The sequence below is a fragment of the Plectrocnemia conspersa genome, unplaced genomic scaffold (assembly GCF_051122295.1).
Source record: "Plectrocnemia conspersa isolate PC_06_02 unplaced genomic scaffold, ASM5112229v1 ptg000002l, whole genome shotgun sequence".
Taxonomy (NCBI): domain Eukaryota; kingdom Metazoa; phylum Arthropoda; class Insecta; order Trichoptera; family Polycentropodidae; genus Plectrocnemia; species Plectrocnemia conspersa.
Window position 1 is genome coordinate 19,207,723 of NW_028277166.1, and position 24,457 is coordinate 19,232,179.

General features: G+C 29.7%; 2 protein-coding genes and 1 long non-coding RNA gene across 9 annotated transcripts in view; 2 read left to right on the plus strand and 1 right to left on the minus strand.

The window, feature by feature from the left end:
* Window positions 1-741: 741 nt before the first annotated feature.
* Window positions 742-7,094, plus strand: AP-2mu (adaptor protein complex 2, mu subunit). Its single transcript, XM_088181644.1, has 9 exons — window positions 742-833; window positions 2,726-2,921; window positions 2,988-3,150; window positions 3,222-3,440; window positions 3,510-3,632; window positions 3,702-3,861; window positions 3,932-4,165; window positions 4,232-4,370; window positions 6,046-7,094. Exons 2-9 carry the CDS (start codon window positions 2,745-2,747, stop codon window positions 6,151-6,153), a joined length of 1,323 nt encoding a protein of 440 aa, XP_088037770.1. The 5' UTR covers window positions 742-833; window positions 2,726-2,744; the 3' UTR covers window positions 6,154-7,094.
* A 475-nt stretch (window positions 7,095-7,569) lies between these two features.
* LOC148237979 (uncharacterized) overlaps window positions 7,570-24,457 on the minus strand; it is a 34,300-nt gene continuing 17,412 nt past the window's right edge. The window contains exons 3-4 of one of the 2 annotated variants that reach the window (XR_015808917.1): window positions 7,959-8,053; window positions 7,570-7,707 (exon numbers count right to left, since the gene is read on the minus strand). This is a non-coding gene — a long non-coding RNA (uncharacterized LOC148237979). Of the gene's footprint in view, window positions 7,708-7,958; window positions 8,054-24,012; window positions 24,180-24,457 lie in introns of those variants that run through there. The other variant, XR_015808916.1, reaches the window with a different exon arrangement.
* Camta (Calmodulin-binding transcription activator) overlaps window positions 14,284-24,457 on the plus strand; it is a 307,476-nt gene continuing 297,302 nt past the window's right edge. For all 6 annotated transcript variants that reach the window (XR_015808914.1, XR_015808915.1, XM_088181638.1 and 3 more), the window contains exon 1: window positions 14,284-14,735. The gene's annotated coding sequence lies outside the window, so the exon portion shown is untranslated. The remainder of the gene's footprint in view (window positions 14,736-24,457) is intronic.

The following is a 24,457-nucleotide window of genomic DNA, read 5'->3' on the forward strand; positions in this document are numbered from 1 at the left end:
CGACATGTGTGAAAGAAAATAGAAGATTGTGTTCGGAATTACACATCATTCATTAAAATACGGAAACATTTTTTATAATACTAAATATTAAAAATACTAATAAAAATTATTTCTAGTTATGTGTTATTTTTGCCTTTATTTTTTTCATATAAATAAAATAACTTTTGAATTGACATTAACTGATTTTTCATTTACCATCCTCTTCGACCCCCGAAATCTTTGCTAAAGAAAAATGGCCCGCGGCTTAAAAAAAGTTGGACAGCGCTGCTTTAAGCTATTGATATGCTTTTTATGTTTTATTTATTTATTATTAATTTCTGATTTTTAAAAAATATCCAATTGATTATTTTATCATCAAATAACATATAGCGCATATTTTATTTGTATTTATATAAAATATGTAATTTTGATTTACAGGTTATTTTTTGGATAATATCACTTTTAACCCTTTGACCACGGATGACTCATATAAAAGTACCTAAAAGTGTTATGAACTTTTGAAATTTGTTATCTTTTTTTTTATATAATTTATAGTTGAAAAACACCTTAATTTATTAAAATAATATTTAAATAATTAATGGCATAAATAGGTGCTCCCCCACATATAAAAAAATTTCGAAACGACGCGCAAAAATGTCAGTCGCGGTGAAAGGGTTAAGATAGCGTATTGCATAAATGAGAAAATATTGCCACAACGCAGGTCCATCGATAGGTCGATCACGATTGACTTTCTAGGCTGGCAACACTCGACTTTGACAAGAGTCGGCGGCCGGGCGGCGCACACTAGGAAGGGCGAGGGCCACTAGCCCAGCCCCTGACGCCCCGTTTCTTGGGTAAATACCTTCCGCAATCTCCTCACCCTTCGATTTCAGCTATAACATAACCTATTCGCGGCGTCCGCCCCGCCCCGCCGACGTGGCCCAAATAATCACTAATGGGCGCCCTATCAATTTACGCAAGAAACACCCTAAATTCTTTTAATACTTTCACAAATAACGGCGTGATTTTCTGTCATCATTTTCACTTTTATTCGACCAGAACGATTATGCTACATTTTTGTGTTTGTACTCTATTGATGCTGATAGTAATATCCGCTATGACTTTTTAATATTTTTTTATCATATTTTGAGCGATGTGATAATGCACTAATTTAATTAAATATATTAACTTAACAATAGAATTATATTTAAGTATTGTTTTTTTAATATCTATGATATATTTCATTAATGTAATAATTTAAATACGATGTCAATTTTCATGGTTCTGTGAGTACATTAATGTTCATTTGTTCTTTTATGTAAGTATTTATATTGACACATACTTCTTGGCACATGTAATGACCTACTTGAATGTCTTACTTGTTATTTTTACAAAAATGCCATATAATCATATTTCTCAGATTATACCGGAAGGTCACGGATGATTATAAGAATTTTTCTAAATCATTTTTATACAACTGCTGCATATATGTATTGAATATATAGAATGTTTCACTATTGCGATAACAAAAAAGTTGAAATTTACATATTACCCAAAATATTGTTTAATACACACTTGTGTAAGTAATACTGCGGAACCGATATATAAATTACCAATTTCGACCTGAATATGTATTTAACAACCACCTCCTATATACATTACTTATCAAAAGTTTTGGACAAAACTATTTTTTGTTGATATTCTTAATATAAATTATGAAAAAGCAAATATTTATTTATCATTAAACTTGAAATTAGAATTGTAAATAGTATTTAAAAAAATCTACTATTGGATAATACGGCCGTAACTATTCTTGGCATTCTAAATTTTTCAACGTAGTGATTGATATGTTAGATCACTCATTATGTAGTCGTTCCCACAAGGCTTTTTGGGAATTTAGTAAACTTTTTACTGGTAGTCTATGTACTTTAAATGCATAGTGCATTATCAATAATTGAAAATTTCCATTTACATATTAATATGATATTTGTTAGTTTTTAATTTGATTTTTCAATGATAAGTAAATTTTATAATATTTAAATTTATTTAAACAACAGCTTCTTAAAAGCAATTGAGCAAAATAAAGCATAATATAATCTTTTACCATATTTTATTTGTTGTTATGATAAAATTCGTTGATAGCGAGTTTTGCAGTTCAACGATTAACGCATATCTGTTACTGAAACGTTCTATCTAATCTGTTGTACAAATACAGTTGGTTATGGTATTAAAATATGGTCAAATGCAAATTTAGACCGTATTTTTTCATTATCGTAAATGTGGGTGTTGCGTAAATTAAACTATTCATATTGTTATGATTTAAGTTTATTTTATCTCTATAGTGTAACATTTAATTTGTGTTGTTAAATACAGTTATTTTCAATATTTTTTAGAAATTCTTTGTTAAACAGAAAGTGTAAATGTTGATTTAAAATTATTATTTACTTTTAGATGCCTAAGTTTTATTCTTATTTAAAATAATACAATATTGAGTTTATATTTGATATTATAAGTTTTGTGCAAGTGTTGTTTTCTACACTGAAATTTAATGATGTGTAGGTAAATACAATAATTTTAAGAGTCTATACAAATTAGATACTTCTAGGATTTTTAATATACAATTACTGAAAAAAAAATAATATTAATATTTGACCCGTAGCGATTCACACTTAAACTTTATAAAATTGATTAATGCATGAACATGTCATTGAACTGAAGTTTATGATTATTATTTGCTGTTGAACAGGTGCTTTTCAGCCACCAAGATGATTGGTGGGCTGTTTGTGTACAACCATAAGGGAGAGGTGCTCATCTCGCGAGTTTACCGAGATGACATCGGCAGGAATGCCGTGGACGCTTTTCGCGTCAATGTCATCCATGCTCGGCAGCAGGTTCGCTCGCCAGTCACGAATATAGCTCGGACGTCATTCTTTCACATCAAAGTGCGTATATAATTAAAAAATATATTTATATATTATTTATAATGATTAACTTTGTTTTTTTATTAGAGGGCTAATATTTGGCTTGCTGCCGTGACTAAGCAAAATGTTAACGCTGCTATGGTATTCGAATTCCTATTAAAGATCATCGAAGTCATGCAATCGTACTTCGGTAAAATATCTGAAGAAAACATCAAGAACAACTTTGTGTTGATCTACGAATTGCTCGATGGTATTTTTTATTGTTATTGTTAATATATTTTGCGATCGTTTTAGTAATTATATTTTTTTGTATATATTAAGAAATCTTGGATTTCGGCTATCCGCAAAACTCGGACACTGGAGTTTTGAAGACGTTCATAACTCAACAAGGCATCAAGTCTGCTTCGAAGGAGGAACAAGCTCAAATCACTTCTCAAGTCACCGGACAAATCGGATGGAGACGCGAAGGAATCAAATATCGCAGGAACGAGTTGTTCTTGGACGTTCTCGAATATGTCAATCTGCTCATGTCACCGCAAGGTATTATATATAATATAATAGACTTATATATTATTGATTTATGGATCTAATATAGAATTATTTGAACAGGTCAAGTATTATCGGCTCACGTGGCCGGTAAAGTCGTAATGAAAGCATTCCTGTCCGGTATGCCAGAGTGCAAGTTTGGAATTAACGATAAGATTGTGATGGAAGCGAAAGGAAAAGGCAACGGTATTTATTCAGTCTCTTAAATAGATTCGTTATTAATAAATGTATGTTTAATATTGAATTATTTTACAGGCGGATTGTCTGGCAATACAGATAATGACGCAGCGCGTACTGGTAAACCAGTAGTCGTGATAGACGATTGTCAGTTCCACCAGTGCGTTAAATTGAGCAAGTTCGAGACAGAGCATTCTATATCGTTTATTCCGCAAGACGGAGAATTTGAACTCATGAGGTATGTTTTAAATTATTATATATATAATTTAAATTGTGAGGTATGTAGACTTATAAATTAATTGTTGCAGATATCGCACAACCAAAGATATTTCACTTCCGTTCCGTGTGATTCCTTTGGTTCGCGAAGTCGGTCGCACCAAGATGGAAGTCAAAGTGGTGTTAAAGAGCAACTTCAAACCGTCTCTACTTGGTCAAAAGATCGAAGTTAAGATTCCGACGCCGTTGAACACGTCCGGAGTTCAACTCATCTGTTTGAAGGGCAAGGCCAAGTATAAGGCGTCCGAAAATGCCATCGTTTGGAAGTATGCACTTAAAAGTTGGATATATATTTTACTCTTAAGAATTTTATATTAATTGGGTTTTTTCAGAATTAAACGTATGGCTGGTATGAAAGAAACTCAGCTTTCAGCGGAAATTGAGCTTCTCGAAACTGACACCAAAAAGAAATGGACTCGTCCGCCAATATCTATGAACTTTGAAGTGCCATTTGCGCCATCAGGATTCAAGGTAAATATATTTTGTGTAAATACAGTTAACCCTTAAGGCACGTATGACGTGCACCGCACGAGGATCAAAAACCATCTACAGGGACGTATGACGTGCACCGCACGCGCATAAAAAATCCTTCAAGCACGTATAACGTGCACCGCACGCCCATCAAAAATCCCCATTAAAAATCCCGCACATATGGACGGAAGAAAATAGTGCCCTGTTTTATCATCTACTTATAAGAACAATAGTTTCGTTCAAATAACTTGATTACTATAAAAAATGGATTCAAGCTTTAGATGTAAAATAAATTTTATTCGAAAAAATGTTCAATTTATCGTTTTTTCAAAATAACGACCCCAACTTGTCGGCATACACAAAGGATTCCAGTTTTTGACACATTCAAGTCCCATAAAGAATGATGTTTATTAGGTTATTTTAAGTATTATTTTTTTTCGGATTTTTATACATATGTATGGTTTCTTCAAAATGGCATCTTATTCGAAAAAACCACTATTAGAATCATCAAAAGATCGCGATTCAGATTCAGAAATTGTACATCGAGTGAAACTGATGTACAATTTCAAAAAAACGCCATGAAGTAGACAATTTTTTTGAAAAACCTCAAATATTAATATGAATTTTATCTTTATCTCCATTAAAAAAAAATATGACGTCCCTGGGACTGAAAATCTGTTTTAGGCATACGAGCCTGAAGGGTTAATGAATTTTAATTTATTTATTTAAATTGAGACCTAATAGATTAACCCAATGTGTCACGATCGTCAATTATACATAGTATATAAAAATAAAAAATCATAAAATATTAAAGAAAATTATAACGTCTTGAGAATCAGATTAAAAATATGATTTGGGAACCAGGGCCGGCCCGAGGGGCAGGCAGTACAGGCGATCGCCTGGGGCGCTAGATATTGTGGGGCGCCGTGATACCAAATAAAGGCGCAATATTCACTTAAAATTATCAAACAATATTGTTAAAGAATATAATCTGATATTATTTTTTTGTATACACTACTGTACACTCTTTAGATTATTTCACGCATAAAGAATCGCGACGAAAATAAAACTACAAATTCTTAAATACCACCCACAATTGCAAAAAATAGTATGGTGTCAAATATAATATTAAATTACTTTAATTTGAATTATATTTTTGCGATCATGTGACGAGTTATTAAAGTATTAATAGAGGGGGGGGGCGCAAATTTAGTTTTTGCCTGGGGCGACAAATAATCTAGGGCCGGCCCTGTTGGGAACCCAATCAGACCTAGAATAATGCACCGCACCGTCTTCAATTTCTCAAACCCATATTTAAAATGTAAACAGTCAATTTACTTATGCTTAATATAGAAGACCAAGTACAAGAAGAAAAGCAATTAGATGGCGTTGACCAATCAGCGCGTTTAGTGTTTATGAATTTTTTAAAATGCTTTATGATTTTTAATAATTTCGTTTCATTCTTAATGACAAATTCCTCTAAAGCAGATGGATGACCCGACTATTTCCATAACTTATGGAGGGTGTGCTTCTTTTTAGTAATGAACGATTTCAGCAGAAAACCGCTATATACGTTTGGTTTTAACTTTTAAATATGAATAATAATTATAATAGAGGAAAGTGAGGTTTATATTCTATTGTATATCTATTTATAACATGATTACTTAATTTTTAGGTGCGCTATTTGAAGGTGTTTGAGCCCAAACTCAACTATTCCGACCATGATGTTATAAAATGGGTCAGATACATAGGAAAAAGCGGTCTTTACGAGACAAGGTGTTGAATGTAATTTTTTTTGAGTTAACCACTCAAAGATATTTATGTTCAATTTATTTCATCATATTCATTTAAAATTATGAATATAAAAACACTAAATCGCAATATAGTTTTATTTTATATTATATTATTTTATTGTCGTAAGTAATCAACTCATACATCGATACTTGTTAACGTAATTTGAAGACATCTGTAATGAATCTCCACTCGTTAATTAATGACCAAACATTGTATGTCTCTTTGTAAATTCATTACTTATTGTTATATAATCTACTACATATTATGATATACTATACGAATACTATGTATAATCAGACAAAATTTATATAATATATAATGTATATTTTAATTTTTTCAACTTGTGTGGTTGCTACAAATTGTTTACTAGCTTTTGATATTACATTGTATAATGTAATTTTGATGCCTGTAATACGTTTAATGCTTTTGTCTTACGACTCAAAACTGTACATATGTATGTGCAATGAGTTTAATTTTTAAAATGTATAAAGTTGTATAATGTATACACGTGTATAAATTCATGATTTAAAAGAATAATATATAGACAGAATCATTCCTTGTGTGTGTAAGAGATTTGTTGAATACTTTGCTTCAATGTTAAAATGTGATTACACTATGTTTGATTACTATATGATTCTCTGTTATTTAGGACATGCAAATTAGAAAGTGTAAGAATAATGTGTAAAAAACAAGATGATTTTTATTATTAGTACAGTTTTGAAAGAATTTGATAGTGTAATGGTTTACATCATGTACATGTAATATATGCTGTTTACGTGTGTTTGATACACTGCAATGTATGAAGTTATTATTAGAATTAGCAATGTTGAACTTACATGCTGCTATTATATAATATTATATTATATAGAGTTCCAAATATAAATGTTCCATTGTATTTTTTGTGTAAAATACACTTAACATGTTATCGCGTATATATGTATCATTTTTAATGGCATTATTTATTCTATTCCTTTCCTTCTATCCTATGAAAATTAAAAAGTACTCAATAGACATCTGTCTTATTGTTTTTCTAAGAAAGAAATATGTCGTTTTTTTCATTAAATTATTAAAAATGTTTAAATAGCATACTGTTAATAGGCTAAAAATTATAACGAACTTTGGATTTGCCTTTTTGCTTTAAGCAGCTTTAATTCTTAATTCGTATTGCCTTCGTCATGACAATAATTAAGTCATAAAGAGGGTCGCTCAATGTGGCAGGTTTTAACTTGAGAAATAAATGCTTCACTTATAATCAATTTTATATTGCAATGTTTCTATTGGAGCATCCAAAATACTTTGATAAAGAACATACTCGATGAAGGATAAGATAAAATTCAGACAAAGCTAGTTTAATGCGGTATGTTCCTGTAGTTGCTATGTTGAAATGAAATATTTTTAAAATAAACTTTTATTGGATAGATTGTTATTCTTATTATTGCTACATAATTGGCGTTTTAATGCGAAATCATATATTATCTCAGTATGTTACCTTTAATTTTAGTTCCCCTTCAGACGCACATCAGCGACGATGAATATGCAGGTACTGGTTTTTGTAGTTTTATGCAGAATCAATGCATGAAAAATATAAAAAGGCGTTATGGACGAAGTTATTTGTAAAGTTGATATTTCATGAAATTATGGTTGCTGTGCTTTTTAAAACACAATCGCATTGTTGAAAAATATTGAGAATATGTAGAACTAACAAGGTGAATATCTTGATAATTGCAATTTTATACGAGAGTCAAGTCATTTATAGAAAGAATGTTTTAAACTACATGTTTAACATGTTTTTACCTAAATTGACTAGACGTTCATCTTTGAGTAGGATTATCCTTGAACAAAAAAAATCCAAGAAGACATTTTTTGATGAGGTCCCGGTGCAATTTCTCCTAAAAAATTCAAAGATGACCTATGAATACATTTTTGAAATTATTTATTTTTTTAGCTCCTACAGCAATTTATCCTCCTCAAACAAAAAATCCGAGATGACATATTTTAGGATAAAGGAGGACAGGTTGCTCTTGCGGTAATCTGTCCTCTTTTATCTTCCCCGGATTTTGAACAAAAATTCCAGTTTTTAGCTACAACAGCAATTTTTTCAACAACATTTTTATTTTTAGTGTCCTCCATTGATATTTTAATTTTTTTGTCCTGTGGGAAAATAAGGTAAAAAATAAAATAATTAAAATTAAATCCTAATTTATTGAAAAAAATATGATAATAATTTTCGAGGTTATGTCATACATTACCCGTCATAAAAATATCGTTAGCTATTCTTTTTATAAAATATAGTGTTAAATTTAAGAAATAGTTCAAATGGCTTTACATACCATTGGGTAGAAAACGTTACATAATTGGAAAGAAATCATTTTGTTTTTAAATATTATAATATAATAATTTTCATGGAATCAAAACATCCGCTTTTTACATCTTTAGAATGGCATATTGCTTTTTACTAAATTGTATTTAATTAGTGAATGTTTCTCATTCAAGAACTTTACGAGGTGTATTTTAGAGTATTTCAGACCTTGAAAAGGTTAAATAAAAAGTAACTTATTCCGGCGACGGGGTCTAATTGTAGCCATTAATTGCCACCGGAGGCGGGCGTATCGCGTGCCATGGTACAGATTGACACTTTTGTTGCGAAAACTTTGCGCGCTCGCGTGCCACCTTAGACAAAAATCGCAGGCATCGTGTACGCTCGCAATTTGCAACGGGACAATTGCACATCACAGAGCCCGGCGGCCCTCTTTCAAAAGTGATGGATTGTAACGGAACAGTGGTTGCGTTACAATTTCCACTCACTATCCTCGCGAAACTTTTAAAGCGGCTGTCTGTTCTGGCAACTTTTGTGATTTGTCAAAAGCGGATTGATTGAAGAAATTTGATGTTAAAATGATCTTGTGTTTATTTTCCAGAAAGTTTTGATATTACTAAAAATGAAAAACAATAGCATTTAGGTTCGTTTGTTACAAACTGTTTTTAGTTAGGATAAAAAAGCAAAATAATATTTCTAAATCGTCTAATATTGGGATTGACTTATTGACTTATTAACTTACTATACTTTTGGGTTTTGCGGTCTAAGAGGAGCAACTTTGCAGCCAATAAGACGCCGGAACACCACTTCCATTTTTACTAGCCTTTTATATTTACTTTGTGAATATGTCTTGTACATGTTTTTTATATATACGTATAGATGAAAAGGCCCTGAAGAACCAAGACAAGATGCACGTAAATTTTAATCGAATGTAAAGGCTCTTCTTGTTGTTTGTTACAAGTTGTAACAGTAAATTTGACTACGAATTCATACCACCGTGGAAGGGTATTTCTTTTTAGTTTTACCCTGTTCGCGTGAGGTAATTCAAAAAAAGCAACTATACTTGCGAGCAAACAATTCTTGGATTTTGCACCACGATAACGCAGCAATTTAATTACTACTTTTTTTAGCACAATCGACACCGTCGTGACGCTGCAGTAATCGTATTCACACTGCGATTTTTCTCAGACAAAGAAAACACCGAGAGGATAACATTTTGCGAACATGTAAAAGATAAAAACCAATAGTGCATATCACAAATGTTTTGCGGATTGAAAGAAATGATGAAACTGTATTATATGTATCTGATGAGGATAACTTTAAAGAAGGCATTGCCAACATATTATTATAAAGATTAAATGAATACTTTATGATAAAAACTAATGTTGTCGCTATTTTTTCATCACACCTAGCAATTTTCTAATTCCATAATCGTCCACTTTAAAGGAAAGGCAGGCAATTGTATGGTTTATATTAATTTATTAGGATAATATACCATCTTTATCTACTTATTTTATTTCTCTGTTATTTTCAGAGGCCAACTTTTCTTTTCTGACAGATATTTAAAACAGTGAAGTATTTTGTAGAATATTTTAATGTTCATTTCAATTTGACAGTGAAATTTTATTGACACATTCTTATCATTACATGCTATTTTGGATATGTGTGATTTTTACAACATATGTCATCAATATACAGCCTTGGCCATAATAATGTTGCACCATTATTATGGCAGGTGGAAGTCTCTACAAGCGGAGGGCCATCCATTTTTTCACAGACGGTGAGAAAAAGACTCCCGGATAAACGGACGGTGAGAAAAAGAAAGCCAGGCACAAACCGTGGTTTTCAGAAATGAATAAAACTTAAAGGTTAGAGTGGGCCCGAAATCCCCGAGATTGTACATCTGAAAATTGGGCGAAAGTAATTAGGTCCGATGAATTCAACTTTAAGATAATTTTAAACTAAAATTAGTTTAAATAAAAAAAATATTAAAGTAATAACTTTAAAAATAATCATACTTATAATCATTTTTTAAGATTTTGCGCCCCTGGTGTAGTACACGTGTATCTAAGAGTCAGAGAAGATTATCAAGCTGATTGCGTAGTACCTAAAGTCAAATATAATGGCGGAAGCGTTATGGTCTGGGTTTGCATGACAGCATCAGGGGTAGGAATACATATAAAATAAGTTCAATCACTGAAAATACTATGTTTATTATATAAATTATGGACATCATTGCATTGTATATATCATAATAAGATTTATAAAATATAATTTTAATGTTTAAAAATAGGCCAGTCAGAACATAAGGACAATATAAAAAGTCCAGATGCAACAATAAATCAAGCAGTTTTAGAAAAACAGATTTTTAATGTAGAAAATTGTATATGGAGATTAAAAAGTGCTATGCATGTTTTTCTTCAATGAAATATAGTAATCATAAGTGGGATCAATGAATCTTATTATATATGATTAAATATACGTAAAAATGTGAGTTACAAATAATACGGGCTAAACATCAGCAAGCAAAAATACAAATGTTCACATTTTATTTTCTTGAAGTTATCGATCACCGTACATGTATAAAAAAAAATAATAAAAAGAAATGCTGTGAATCTGCCAACATATAAATGCAAGATGTTCATTTATGAGCATTTTCAGAGTTCCACATCATAAAATAAAACCCTTCATTTATAGGCGATAATTAACTATTTTATAACAATTTAGTTTATAAGAGCCCAGCGGTTTTCAATTTTTAAAATGATTTTAAATAAATTAAATATGATAAATAATAGTTGAGTAAAAAATATATTTATCTTTATTCAACTCCATTTATATTTCAATAATCGTATATATATAATATATAATATATATGATAGTTATGTTTAAAAAAAAATCAGGAAAATTCTATTTGATGAAATATTGCTTTAGTGCAATAAATCGTTATTTATTTATAATTCGCATGAAAGGTAATTTATATTATTCAAACGTAAGTGAGTAAGACAAAGTTGCGTGTTGTCGCCGATGTTCTTTAATTTATACCCGGAACTAATTTTCAATGCAGTACCCGAGGATCGAACAGAAGTATTACGTTCCGGCAGAGGAATAAATAATATTCGAAAAGTAAATGATATAATTGTTATTTCAGAAAATGCTAAAAACCATAAATTAGTTTTAGACGATTTAGATACATGTAAAATGTGGCACACTCTTCAAAAACATAATAAAAGTCCAGGCCATGTTGAATAAATAATATAATACAAAAACAGGATCAAAAATAACATTCTTTCAGAGCTCAGAAGCCTATCTAGTTCTGCTGGTGTGTAGTCAAGACAATTCATCAAACACAGATACGGTGTTTGATTTTCTTTAAATAAGTAGAAGTCTGTTATTATTACTTTCATTCACCAAATATAACAGTGTATATTGTATACGCTGGAAAGTATATAAATACAATAAATAAACGCCTCAGGTTAGCCGGTGATCCATCTTGCATAAATGACTCGAATTCTGCAAAGCGGTTAACATGAAAATAGCCCAAGAGTAAGTGAAACTCTGGTAGTCAAATATGCTGCTTTAATTAAAAAATAATTTATATTTATTAATAATAAAAAATGGCGGTTTTTTTAATTTTCGTTTAAGGAGATTAAATTATTATTTTTCTGAAGAGTATCTGTTTTTCAATTGACATTTATTAAATAAAAATATATATATCAAGGATTTCGCCTCCATGAAGGCAAGAAAGATAAAATAAAGTAGTTTTGTTCATATATAACACATTACTACAATTTCTAGTCTATGCGGAATTCACATTACTCTTTTTGCGTCGTATTAAGTACGAATAAATACTTATTATTGCCATTAACTTTTTTGTTATTTTGTGCTTTATGTTAATGTTTAGCATTAATTTGCCCTAACTAAAAAAAAACGCTTTATAAGTTTTTATATATTATAAATATTTTATCTCTATAACGATGGACAAAAATTCAGAAACGTAATTTTAATATTCGACTTTTGGTTGTAATACTGTTGATTGCTTAATAACAGTTTTATATATTTATAGTTATAAACATTGTTGAATCGGTGCTATAGATCAATTTGCTTAACGATTTGTTAATCAGGTCGGAAAAGGGCCGGATATCGGCTGGCTCTTGGAGTCGATTAGTCTCTGGGGTCAATCGGTGAGGGACTGACTATTGCCCGGAAAATAATAAATCTTTTTTGCTCTACCTGTACAACTGGTCAAATTTTGATGTATTGTAGACGAATGTCGACCGAATGAATTGTTGTATCTTAAGTTTTAGTTTTACGGTAAACGATTCTCCAATTTATAAAAATTGCATTGAAGAACTATTGAAACGCAATCATATTTAGCTTTGGCTCTCAATTTTTTTTAAAAGGTAGACCCTTTTTAATTTGTTAAAAATATTAAAATATAGGAAAACATTTAATAAATTCATTTTTACATAAGTAGTAAAAACATTAACGATGTCACAACAAAAATCATTTATTAAGACCGTATATTATATTAAATTTTTTGCTAAAATATTGTTTTTGATCGTTTTTGGTGATCTTGGAAAATTTGTGAATCTTCTAACATTTCTTAAATCGATAGAAGTACAAATCAAAAGATTTTCTATTGTAGATGTAATCATGTGAAGTGATCATCTGGTGAATATTTAACACCGCGGTTCTTAAATTTATCATATTAAATAAAACATAAATTATATTTCCATTTCAAATTTGCTTTAGTTTCAGATACGGAAATACCCGTATTTCATATTTCCAAAATTCGTATTTTAATATCTAAAAAACGACTAGAATACCGGGACCCCGTTATTGCAATCCCTAGACGGGGTTGCAAATTTGTAGAATCCCGAGAATTTTCAGTTTTTTTTTGGAAAAACAAAAAAAAAAACACAGTAATTAGTTCTTTATTAAAAAAATTAAATAAATATTTTGTATCAATAAAAAACACCCACATTATTAAAATAAGTTTACTGACTTTTACACTGACTGCATATTTGATTTGAAAATTTTTAATTTGCTTTTATAGTTTTTATTATATTTTGTGAAAATGTGACACCCCTAGTAATGTACATATCGATAGCTTAGACTAACTCTAATTTTAAGTGAAAATTACTTAGCAATGTCATCTTGTATCTTTAATCAAAATACAAATTCTCAAAAAATTGCTATCTCCAAAATCTCCAATTAAACTACAAATTTGAGATATTGTTTTATTTTCCTGTTTTCAAGTTGTCAAGTTTGGAGTTAGCAATTTTACACTTTAAGCCATCGATATATTATATGTACATATGTATATATGTATATGGGACCCATTTCGTTTTATAAAAGATTTGGTATAACCAAGTTTATTGTATTTACATCAAAGTTAGTAATTATTGTTAAGATTTAAAAAATATGTTTAATTTTTCTAATTTTTATAGAGGGTGTGGATAGGCAATAAAACAGCAAAAAAATAAAAAATTAAAAGCATAGTTGTGGATAAATTTATTTATGGTGCTTTTAACGTCATGGAAGTTTTGTTAAATAAATGATCGCCGACAATAAACGTATTTGATAGCTATGTTAATTGATTTGTGAGGGTGACAGATTGAGGCTTATGTTTTTTTTGGTACCCCTGCACCTGAAGCAGGGGTAAACTACGTAAGCACCGTTTATTTTACGGGCCTGAAAAGAGCTGAAACTTTGAATTTGAATTTGTAGCGCGTAACGATTGGCAGTGGAGTTGTGGCGCGAGGGGCGGAGGAGCGGACCTTCGTGGCGCGCGCACCTCTCAGTGTCAGCGAGGCTTCGTCGGGCGCCGGACGCGCGGCGGGCCCCCATTTCCACCTCGAAAGCCTCCAACGCCACTTGCGGCGCTCAAGGCATAGCCGCCGCCGGCTCTCTCCACCTGACCGTCCCGCAACCGACGCAACATATACAACTACCCCACTTTCATTTCGAAACGTTTTGGTGTCATTTTTCGTTACACAAGAGTCTTTTTCTCTTTCCGTTCAAAGCAAAAGGAGTAGTAGTCGTACGTAAATATAGTAGTCGTAGCCGGCCGTAGACACTCGTAGCCGGTCGGGGGCCGAGGCCGGGGCCCGCACGCGGAAGGAGCTATCGAGCATCGATCGACCAGCTGTTCTCGAACAAAGGACGACTGCGATCAATGACAGAAGCACCACCAGCCATGTTTACAACAGATAACAACAGAACCAGCGCGGATCGGCGCGCCAAAACACACGGTGAGTGGACGAGCGCTTGTACGTTATAACCGCCCCTGAATAAACTTTTTCATACTTTGATAAAACTTTTGACGTTTCGAACATTGCACGTCCTCTAATCCTTATATTCAAAACTACGTTTTATTTGATTTTATAACACTGTATAGTGTATATTTTTCAAACAGAGATACCTCACTTATATGTATTATAGAAATACGCAACTTTTTCCAAATGGTTATGATTTTAATCTCTAAATTACAATTACGGATGTGAAATGAAAAAAAAAATTAAAAAAAATTTCATACAGCAATATATATTTATGTAATTTAATACGATTGGTTATAAAAGTAATCGAAAACAAATCGCTTATATAAAATACTGACATTTTTAAGGAATAAATACTCGATATACTACGTACTGATATAATGGATCGATCAGATATATAGATGGCTTTAAGTGTTAACGTTACAGTAAGGACAAAAAAAACTGTGTAGTTTATTTAAATTCAATAAAATTAAACAAATAAAATATCTTCTGGTTTTATCTGGTTCTCTTGAAGTGCGAAAATATTTTTTGCGTATAGTGATATTTGACTTTTAAAAAATTGTTTTGTCATCTCAGAGATGTGAGATTTTTATGATTTATGTCTTACGAGAGTAAGAGCAAAGCAAATAAAATTAAAAAAACCAAATTTAAAGTTAAAGTCTCCGATATATCTAAATATGTAATTTAATAATGATATTCAACATTTTATTTAAATTTTTTTTATTAATTTAAAAATAAAGTAGTTTTCGTTAAATCGTGAACACAAAATTAAATAAATATACAAATAATAAATATTATTGAAAAATAAATTTAGCTGCTAATTTATATTTTGGTAAACTTTTGATTCTTTATTATAAATGTATTAATGCTTCTAGGTTTTTAAAAAATCGTGAGTGTTGCTTAGTTTATTGGATTTGCTATTTTTAAATAAAAGTTTTTATGTAAGGTTGTTGAAAAGTATTCAATTTTCAATAAAAAACAATTTATTATATCAATATATATATATATTTATTTTATAATGTATTTTAAATAAATAGATGATCTTGATTTAATTTGTGATTTGTAAAAAATAATATAATAATGATACTTAAAATTATTGAATTTTAAGAAAAAAGTTTATTCTAAAAAGAAAAATATTTTTTTATTAATATTAATAGAAAGATTCATTGAAATCACTTAAGTTGTTTTCGCTAAATCGTGAACATAAAATTTAATAAATTTACACACAGTAAAACATTATCGAAAAAAAAAATAGCTGCTAATTTCAATTTTGGTAAACTTTTGCTTCTTTATTATAATTGTATATAATCGTGAATATTGTTTATTAGATTTCGTATTTTTTAAAAATGATTTAATTTAAGATTTTCAATAAAAAATAATTTACTGTAGCAAAATATATATATTTTATAATGTATGAGATAAATAGATAATCTTTTTTTAATTTGTGATCTGTAATGAATACAATATGTAGAGAATACTATTTAATAAAATAATGTTCTCAAAAAACTCTAATTGTAATTAAAAATCATGGAAATTAAATCAGCATTAAATATATAAAATAATTTACATATATTATGCTTGATCTATTTATTTTTGCATACCATTCGTGAAAAAAAATACAATATGTAGAAAATACTATTTACTTAAAAAACAATGGCTTTCATAAAAATATTCTGAAAATAAGAGGAACATTTAGTATTTAAAATAATAAAATAAATATAACATAATGCAATATGTAGTGAATACTATTAATTAAAATAATGTACTTAAAATACACGGATTCTAATCGAAAATGATGTAAATAATATCTGGAATATTAAAATAAATATAATATAATTTACCCATATTATGCTTGATCCATTTATTTCAGCGTATCGACCTATTTCCATAGTTTTTAAATAAAATCAATGGTTTTTAAATATATTTTATTAAATAGTATTCTCTACATATTGTTTTTTATGAACGATGAACCAACAAGTTAATTATATTATATTTATTTTATTATTCTAGATATTTAATGTTCATCCAATTTTCATAATTTTGTATTAGAATAAGAGTTTTTTTGAGGACATTAATTTGATTTTAATCAAAAATCTTAGAAATTTGATTAACATTAAGTAACTAGAATATGAAAATAAATGTAATATAATTTATCTTTATTATGCTATTAGGTAGCACGAATATCGAATAATATGCATTTTTTTAGTAATAGCATTACCAAAATTTAGGTCAATATTAAATTATATTATAGTTAATAATTAAAATACAAATGATCACAAAAAGAGGTAAAATTATTTTATAATATAATATAAATAAAATATTTAAGGCGTGTTTGATTAACTGTCTCTTTTTATCACATGATATTTTGTAATAAATAACCTTATCTTATCGTATGATTTTATATAGCATATACATGCAAATTTTGACTTTTGTTTCATTGAGCCGGCGAACGAATTCTTGCTAAACCTTTCTTAAGTTCTTTCATCCTTGCATTTTTATTTTGTTTGCTTGTTTAAAGAAGTCTACACAAAATGTTTGCTAATCATAATTTCTAAGCTCAGTTATACAACTTATATTGCCAAAAATGTTTTCAAAGTGGTAATTGAAAAACCTACCTGCTTTATATGTATCTGTGATATAAGCAGATTAAAACAACTATTTTTTAAATTGCAGCAGTTATGAACCATTCAAAATACAATATAAATTAAATTAAATTAAATAATTAAAAGAGAAACATGAATTTTTTGTATCCCTTTCGAGAAATTATTGAGAAATACATACATGCAATATATCAAAAATATGTTTTACATGTTTATTAACGTTTTTTACTTATTATTTTCAACATATAATATTTTAATTTTTTATGTATTATAAAAATTCATTCATACAAAAAGTAAAGATATTTCGCATAAAAAATGATTGTAGTAGATTATTCTGAATTAATTACATAAAATGTTTAAATGCGATATTTTATAATTATTTTACATATATTATTTAAATATTATACATACCAAAACTTGCACGAGCTGTTCAGCTTCTCAAGAAGCTTGCAAAGCACAAGGATGTTTTCAGCGATAGCTATGAGGAGCTGGAAAAATGTGTATGGGATGGTGCTCATCTATTTTAGGTGTGCACTATAACTGTTTTTGTAATTATTCTTTGTATGCTAGTCATCATGACGCATTTGAGAAACTTTTCAAGTCATTATGTTAGATTTATAATAAAAAATAAATAAATACTTTATTCGCAGCTGTCAATGCTTTAATATCAACGCCAATAACACTGAAAATTGATCCTTTGACGAACAGTTTCCAATCGATACAATAACAAGCTGAACACACTTTATAACAAGGAAACCTATTAAGACCTGTATAATTTATTACATCAGTAAATTATATTAAACCGAATAAATTTTACAACAACGCGCGACAGCGGGATAAAAACAGGAACTGCTCACCAGGTGTCGCCGTCGACGAGCTATCCCGACGGTTTTTCCTCCGTCGATTTTACCGTTATGGAAATTGTTGGGCAAATTGTCGGGCATATTGTGGACCGTCGCCGTCCAATCAGACCGAACGGCCGAAATGATGGCACTTTTTTGCAGCTCGCCCTGACCGGAAGCGAACCTAAATGGTTTGAGCTAATTGAATCGGCGGAGAAAAAACGCACACATTCAATTACGGACTTTCGTTTTCGTGCGGGTCGAATTGACCCGCTCGGTAACGACGGGGTTGTGCTTAAAAGTGGAGTGGAATGAATAAGGGAAAATCTCTTTGTTTTAATATAATAAATTCTGATTAAATATATGAGATTAAACAATTAAGATCCACTAGTGAAATTTCATTGTCTTGTAAGGATAGGATTCGAATAAATCATCATTCATCATCAGAATGAATCGTAAAACTCAGATAATTTAATTAGAATTTTTTATAAAGAGTAAGAATATTTTATTTATAAACTGCTATTGCCCCAAAATAAAATGCCATTAAATCGTTCTCATCACAAATATGTGTTTTTTTAATCAAAAAATATTTTAATAATAAAAATGCAGAAGTATCTAATAAACAGGTTCGTGAAATTTAAGGTACTTTTAGAATGATAATGGCTAATGCTATAAAACAATCAAAACTTGGTAATGAAGCTTAATTCAATCTCTTTCTATTTATATACTTGAAATTTATTAGCAATGGCATAACATCGCTTCCGAAAGTGTTTGAAAATAGCGAAGTAACTTTTATCTTATATTAAAAATAAAAACAATAAAAAGTAAATTTATGTATTTGTATAATTGATGTATTCTTATTTTTTTCTATTAAATTTGCAAATCATTTATTAACCACCTGTCATTTTCATTTTTATACATATGTTACAATGAATGTTTTTTTTATTTATATTTTCACTAGTAAAATCATATTCTAATACATTTTCACACTAGATCAACAATTTAACCCAATGAAAGTTCGAACTATAGTTAGTTTTAGAATCTTCATTAGATCAAGTTGGGTTCAGTAAAGGTTGGGCTTGAACAGCAAATAGACGTTTCGCAACTGTTACAGTGAATGTGTATTATTCAGTGAAGTTATATTTTCACAAATATAAATATAAATTAACTAATTAGGCCAGTTAAAATATAGTAAACAATTGATTTAAAAATTCACTGGTCAATATCAGTGAATAATAACGTTAGAAATATTTTGTTCTTAACATGTGATGTGTCGCCATACAATTTAGAGTCAGTCAGTTAAAGACTACTAATTACGTCGCTTCATTACAAATTTCAAACCTGTCAAATGACAGCTTAGAGCAGCACATAATTTCACTAGCACCTGCCAAATAAATTAAATTTTCACTAGTTGCAATATACATCTACCGGTGAAAATGTATTCCGATGTAATTTCATTGAATTTTTTTGTGACAGACAGATACACATGTTTTTCTGTTTTATGGTATAGGTATTAGAACATAAATTTACAAAGAGATAAATATTATAAATAATATTTTTTTAGAACAGAAAAAATATAAAATTATTATATTATATAACCAAAATTATAATGAATAGTATTGTTAAGTTCTTAGATTTTTTTTATTGTTTTTCATTAAAAGTTATATTTTAATGAATAATAAAAAAAGAATGAATAAGACTTATCCTGCTTTGTCTATTCCTAAAAATCTAATATTTTTTAGAACATTACCCAAATGCTATATTTTTTTGTAAATTTTATCCCGATATGGTTTTGATAAGATACACTATTATAATTTTGCTATACAAATATTGTTCAGATTTCATTGTCTTAAATTTTAAGCAGTTTACTTGAGATAACAAAGTTTGTTTATTTTAATGAAATCTGTTGTAAATTAATTATTATTATTAAAAATAGCAACCGCTAAGTTTTAGTAATTAGGACTATACGTTTCTTTCAAAAATATTGACGTAGATTTATTTATCCCAAAAAAACACATGTACAGCGACTTTTGGATACATGTCTTGTGAATTGACTGTCAGTATATTTTATATTAAAATATAAATATTGTTATTGTGTTCTCAACGATAATAATTGTGAAAACTGCGCAATAAAAGTTAAAAGATCTTTCAATAAGAGTCTCTATACAATATACCTAAATAGTTCAAGACATTTTAAGCATCAAATTCAATGCACAGTAAATTTTAAATGAAATGTCAGTAATATTATTAATATATAGTCAGTCAATAATTAAAAATAATCTGTAACTTTTTCATAAATAATACTGTTCAAAGAATTATGATCTCTGTATACAATTGTTTTATATTACATTTTTAAAGAGCCATTGATAATACATAATTTATAGAAACGCATATTATCGTTCACTGTTAACATATAACATAACTAATTGATTTAAAAATATAACATTCAGTAAAAAAACTGTTTAATTTCTGAGAATTAAATATAATTAGACAGTTTATCAATTGACCATTTATTGAAACTACTGTCCAGTTATTAAATTGTAATTACTGGACAAAATCAAACACAAATATTGACCTAATAAATACAAGCTGATACGTATAACATTTTTTTATTATAAATATTATAATTAAAATTAAAGGCAAAATTTTGACACATCTATAGAAAAGTTTCAGATATATGGCAAATCTGTGTTCGTTAAAAATGTATGAGGTGTTTTATATACGTTTATATATATATTTTAATTTTTTTACGAATTTAAAATAAATAAAGTTATTAATATTTATTTGGATATAAGACGTAGATGTTTTTTTATTGTTTTCTTTAATCATCAAAAGTCTTTTATATAAAACTCTTACCAGCTAAGTTACATGTATCATGTATAGTATCATATATATATATATAATATAAACAGCTTTGGATCTCTCACCCGAGTGAAATAATCCGTTAAATTGCCAGTACATTGTTGTAAGCGCGCAATAATTCCTTTTTAACGATATTGTTTTGGTCTCGATACAATCTGGTCGGTTTAACACGATACTAAACTTGACTATTAACAACGGAATAAAAAATATAAGAGCAAATCAATTTTATTTTTAGATATATCATTCGTTGGAGATAATAATTAATTAATCTAGTCGAATGGTATCTGTCTATCTATCTATACACTTAGCTTATCTTATGATGAAAATGACGTTCGTCTACAAAATTGGGTCAGCAATTTGATGAAAGCAGGGAGTGGGGAATTAAACTCATTCGCATATTCCTCTACATATCGTCGGACGCCGAGTCAGGATTGAGTTAAAACTAAAATATTGATTTTTCAAATGTTATTTCAGTTATTACATTAAGAGAGAGGCTTTTGTGAGGGTTTACGACTATATATTCTACAATATTTATACAATACAGCCTTTTCTATATTATTATTTAAACAATAACATCTATATCTAAATGGATAGTTTTTCTAGTGCTTATGAGTATTGGGTGTTTTATTTTCGGATCAACTCTAAACCTAACTATTTGAGATCCAGTTAGTACGCATAAAATGTCTTTTAATTTTTTCTGTCATGTACTGAAATTATTCTACTCTTTGATATGTATCGCGGTCTACCATTAATTAAACTGCTGGTTCAACTTTTATTTTAATCTATCTGTTCCATTACTTTAAATAACATTTTAAAGTACAAGGGTAAATTTTAATGTGCATCAACCTGCTTGACCGCCCAATTGATTTAAAAAGTCAGAAAAAGCTTTAAGCAAAATTTATAGGCCTGAGAATTCAAATATGATGTTAATAAATCATAAATCCCGGCGATAACGACGGTCGCATATGATATATTATATTATACAAATACGGGCTTTAAACGTATAAGACAAAAAGGTCTTTATTATAAGAAAAAAACTGAAAATTAAGTCAAAGTACCTGACTTAAGTAAAGATTAAGATAAGATTATGCAAATGCCTTGGAAAAATAATAGCACATGCATTCGGGGTATCTATATAAATTGCCATTTGTAATCTTTTCTTTTCTAAGGGGAAATCTTTTAAAGACTTTACCCACTAAAACATATCTCTGGGAATGGCTTTTACGCAATGCTTCAAAGAAGCAGCTTCTTGAGCTTTAAGCTCTTAGCCGTCTTAGCTGCTCTTAAGACATTTGTTCAGGTCTTAAGGTGCCTCTTCTGGTTCGCTCGTCCCTTTCCTTGGTAGAAATCACGCGCGATGCGAATTGCTGCCAGGCTAATAAAAAATCTGCATCTTTCAGCATGGATGGGACTATACTCTTCGGCGAGATATGTTCTACGCCAAGAGCTCCTCTTAGGTTGCTTCTTTCCTCTGTACATGCTGGGCAGTTGAAGTCGGGTTCGACACTCGCCGGTCGCTTCTTTACTTATTCTATGTAGATAAGTTCCAAAGCGACCGTATCTAGTGAGTGCCTGTGTGAGGTGGTATTTTAACTCACCGTATTTTCTTTGGCTCAAAGCCTCTAGGTCCACGATGAATCTTCACGTCCACCGCCCTTTGATGGAGGCGTATCACCGCTTGCGCCACTTTAATTCAAAGCCTATGTGGCAACGAAGTGTTTCACCTTTATTCTCGACCTAAACCTTCACGATCGGCGACTGCGATCGGTTTCCAGGTCACAATTAGTATCGATAGTCTATAGGCATTAATATATATGTTGGAGACGTAGGATAGACTACAGCAGGAAGTGAGAAATGGTCTGAGTCGTGCTTTGCTTACTCAAAATAAATTTTAGAGGGGGTAAAACTTTATGAGGTGATTCTTAGATGAAATATATTTAATTTCACTCATTTCGTATCATGTATAGTTTAAATAGGGTTTCAGCTAATCTAAAAAATTATCGCAGTAATTAATTATTTGTACATTTTTAAGAAAAAATGTGATTGTGAAGAAAGAAAGAAGTCTTATATTCATTGCTACTTGGCGCAATATTTGGGCACTACAATGAGATTAATCCATAAATAACGTATATGATAAGATAAAAATTATGATTGTATACATTTGAGATATGAAAATGGTACCAAATATTTTTCAGTGTTTATCGTACAGCTGCAATTAAAAAATATGTAACTCAGTGCTTTCAAATTATTGCTATAGAATTTTACCAATCAGGAAAAATGGGTTAAAAGGTACGAAGTAATTATCAACATGCGACCCGTTCAGAAAGTGCTGCGCTCTGTTTGGTTGCACTGTTTAACCACCCTCTTGTTTACATCCCGCGGAGTGAGGGCGGATTTTCATTTGGAGTGGGAGGGTTAGATTTATTCGCATGTTTTCGCGCCATACCCTCCGGAGCATGCACTCATGGATGGGTAGATGGAACGAAATGTTTTCGCGGTTGCCCATTCACTATGTATGGCCTCCGCTATATAAGAATAAACCGATTGCACAACTGATATGTACGCTCGCAAACAGGGCGATTACAAAAGCGTTGAAGATAGTACAAGTTTTATTAAAAAAAAAATTTCCTACTTCCAATATTTATCAGGAGTCGCTGCACTACCACGGTACTTTAAACGAGTCACGTTTTATAGTATTTGGATACTGTATTTATGATTGTGATTATTTTTTCGATCAGTGAATTTCATACTTCTTGTGTTGTGGACGAATTCCAACAGTAAAAGTGTGCTAGGAAATGGATTTCATTAAAGGGATATCAAGTTTTGACTTCTACGAAAGAATAACGTTTTTTTTAAAAATATAGAACTATTAAATATACACCAACTAGAATTTTTTTAAGTATTTTTTTCATACTGCATATGTTTAAGGAAAGATAAAAAAGAATGCAATTTTTATTTTTAGCGAAAACTATTTATTCTTTAATTTTGATATTATTATGTTAAAAGTAGTCACCATAAGATATATTACACTGATGCCAGCGTATTTACAATCCGCGAAAAATACGTAGAAGTCACTATTTGGTAAATTTAGATTATGCCTTTATATTTCCTATGATCTGCGAGAACAGAAAAAATATAATAAAGTAATTTTTAGCAACTACAATGGCAGCTACATCACAATGTTATTGTTAATGTTATAATCAGAACGATAAATGAATGGTGTAAGTAGCTGACAATTGATCTGAAAGACCTGGGTTCGAATACTATATAGATCTTAGTGTTTTTAATTTATATAGGGTCTAAAAGATCGGAATTAATGACTATTATATAATTATGATTTGATTGATCATCATAGATTATGTGAATTTTAATCTCATGGATGAATATTGTGATG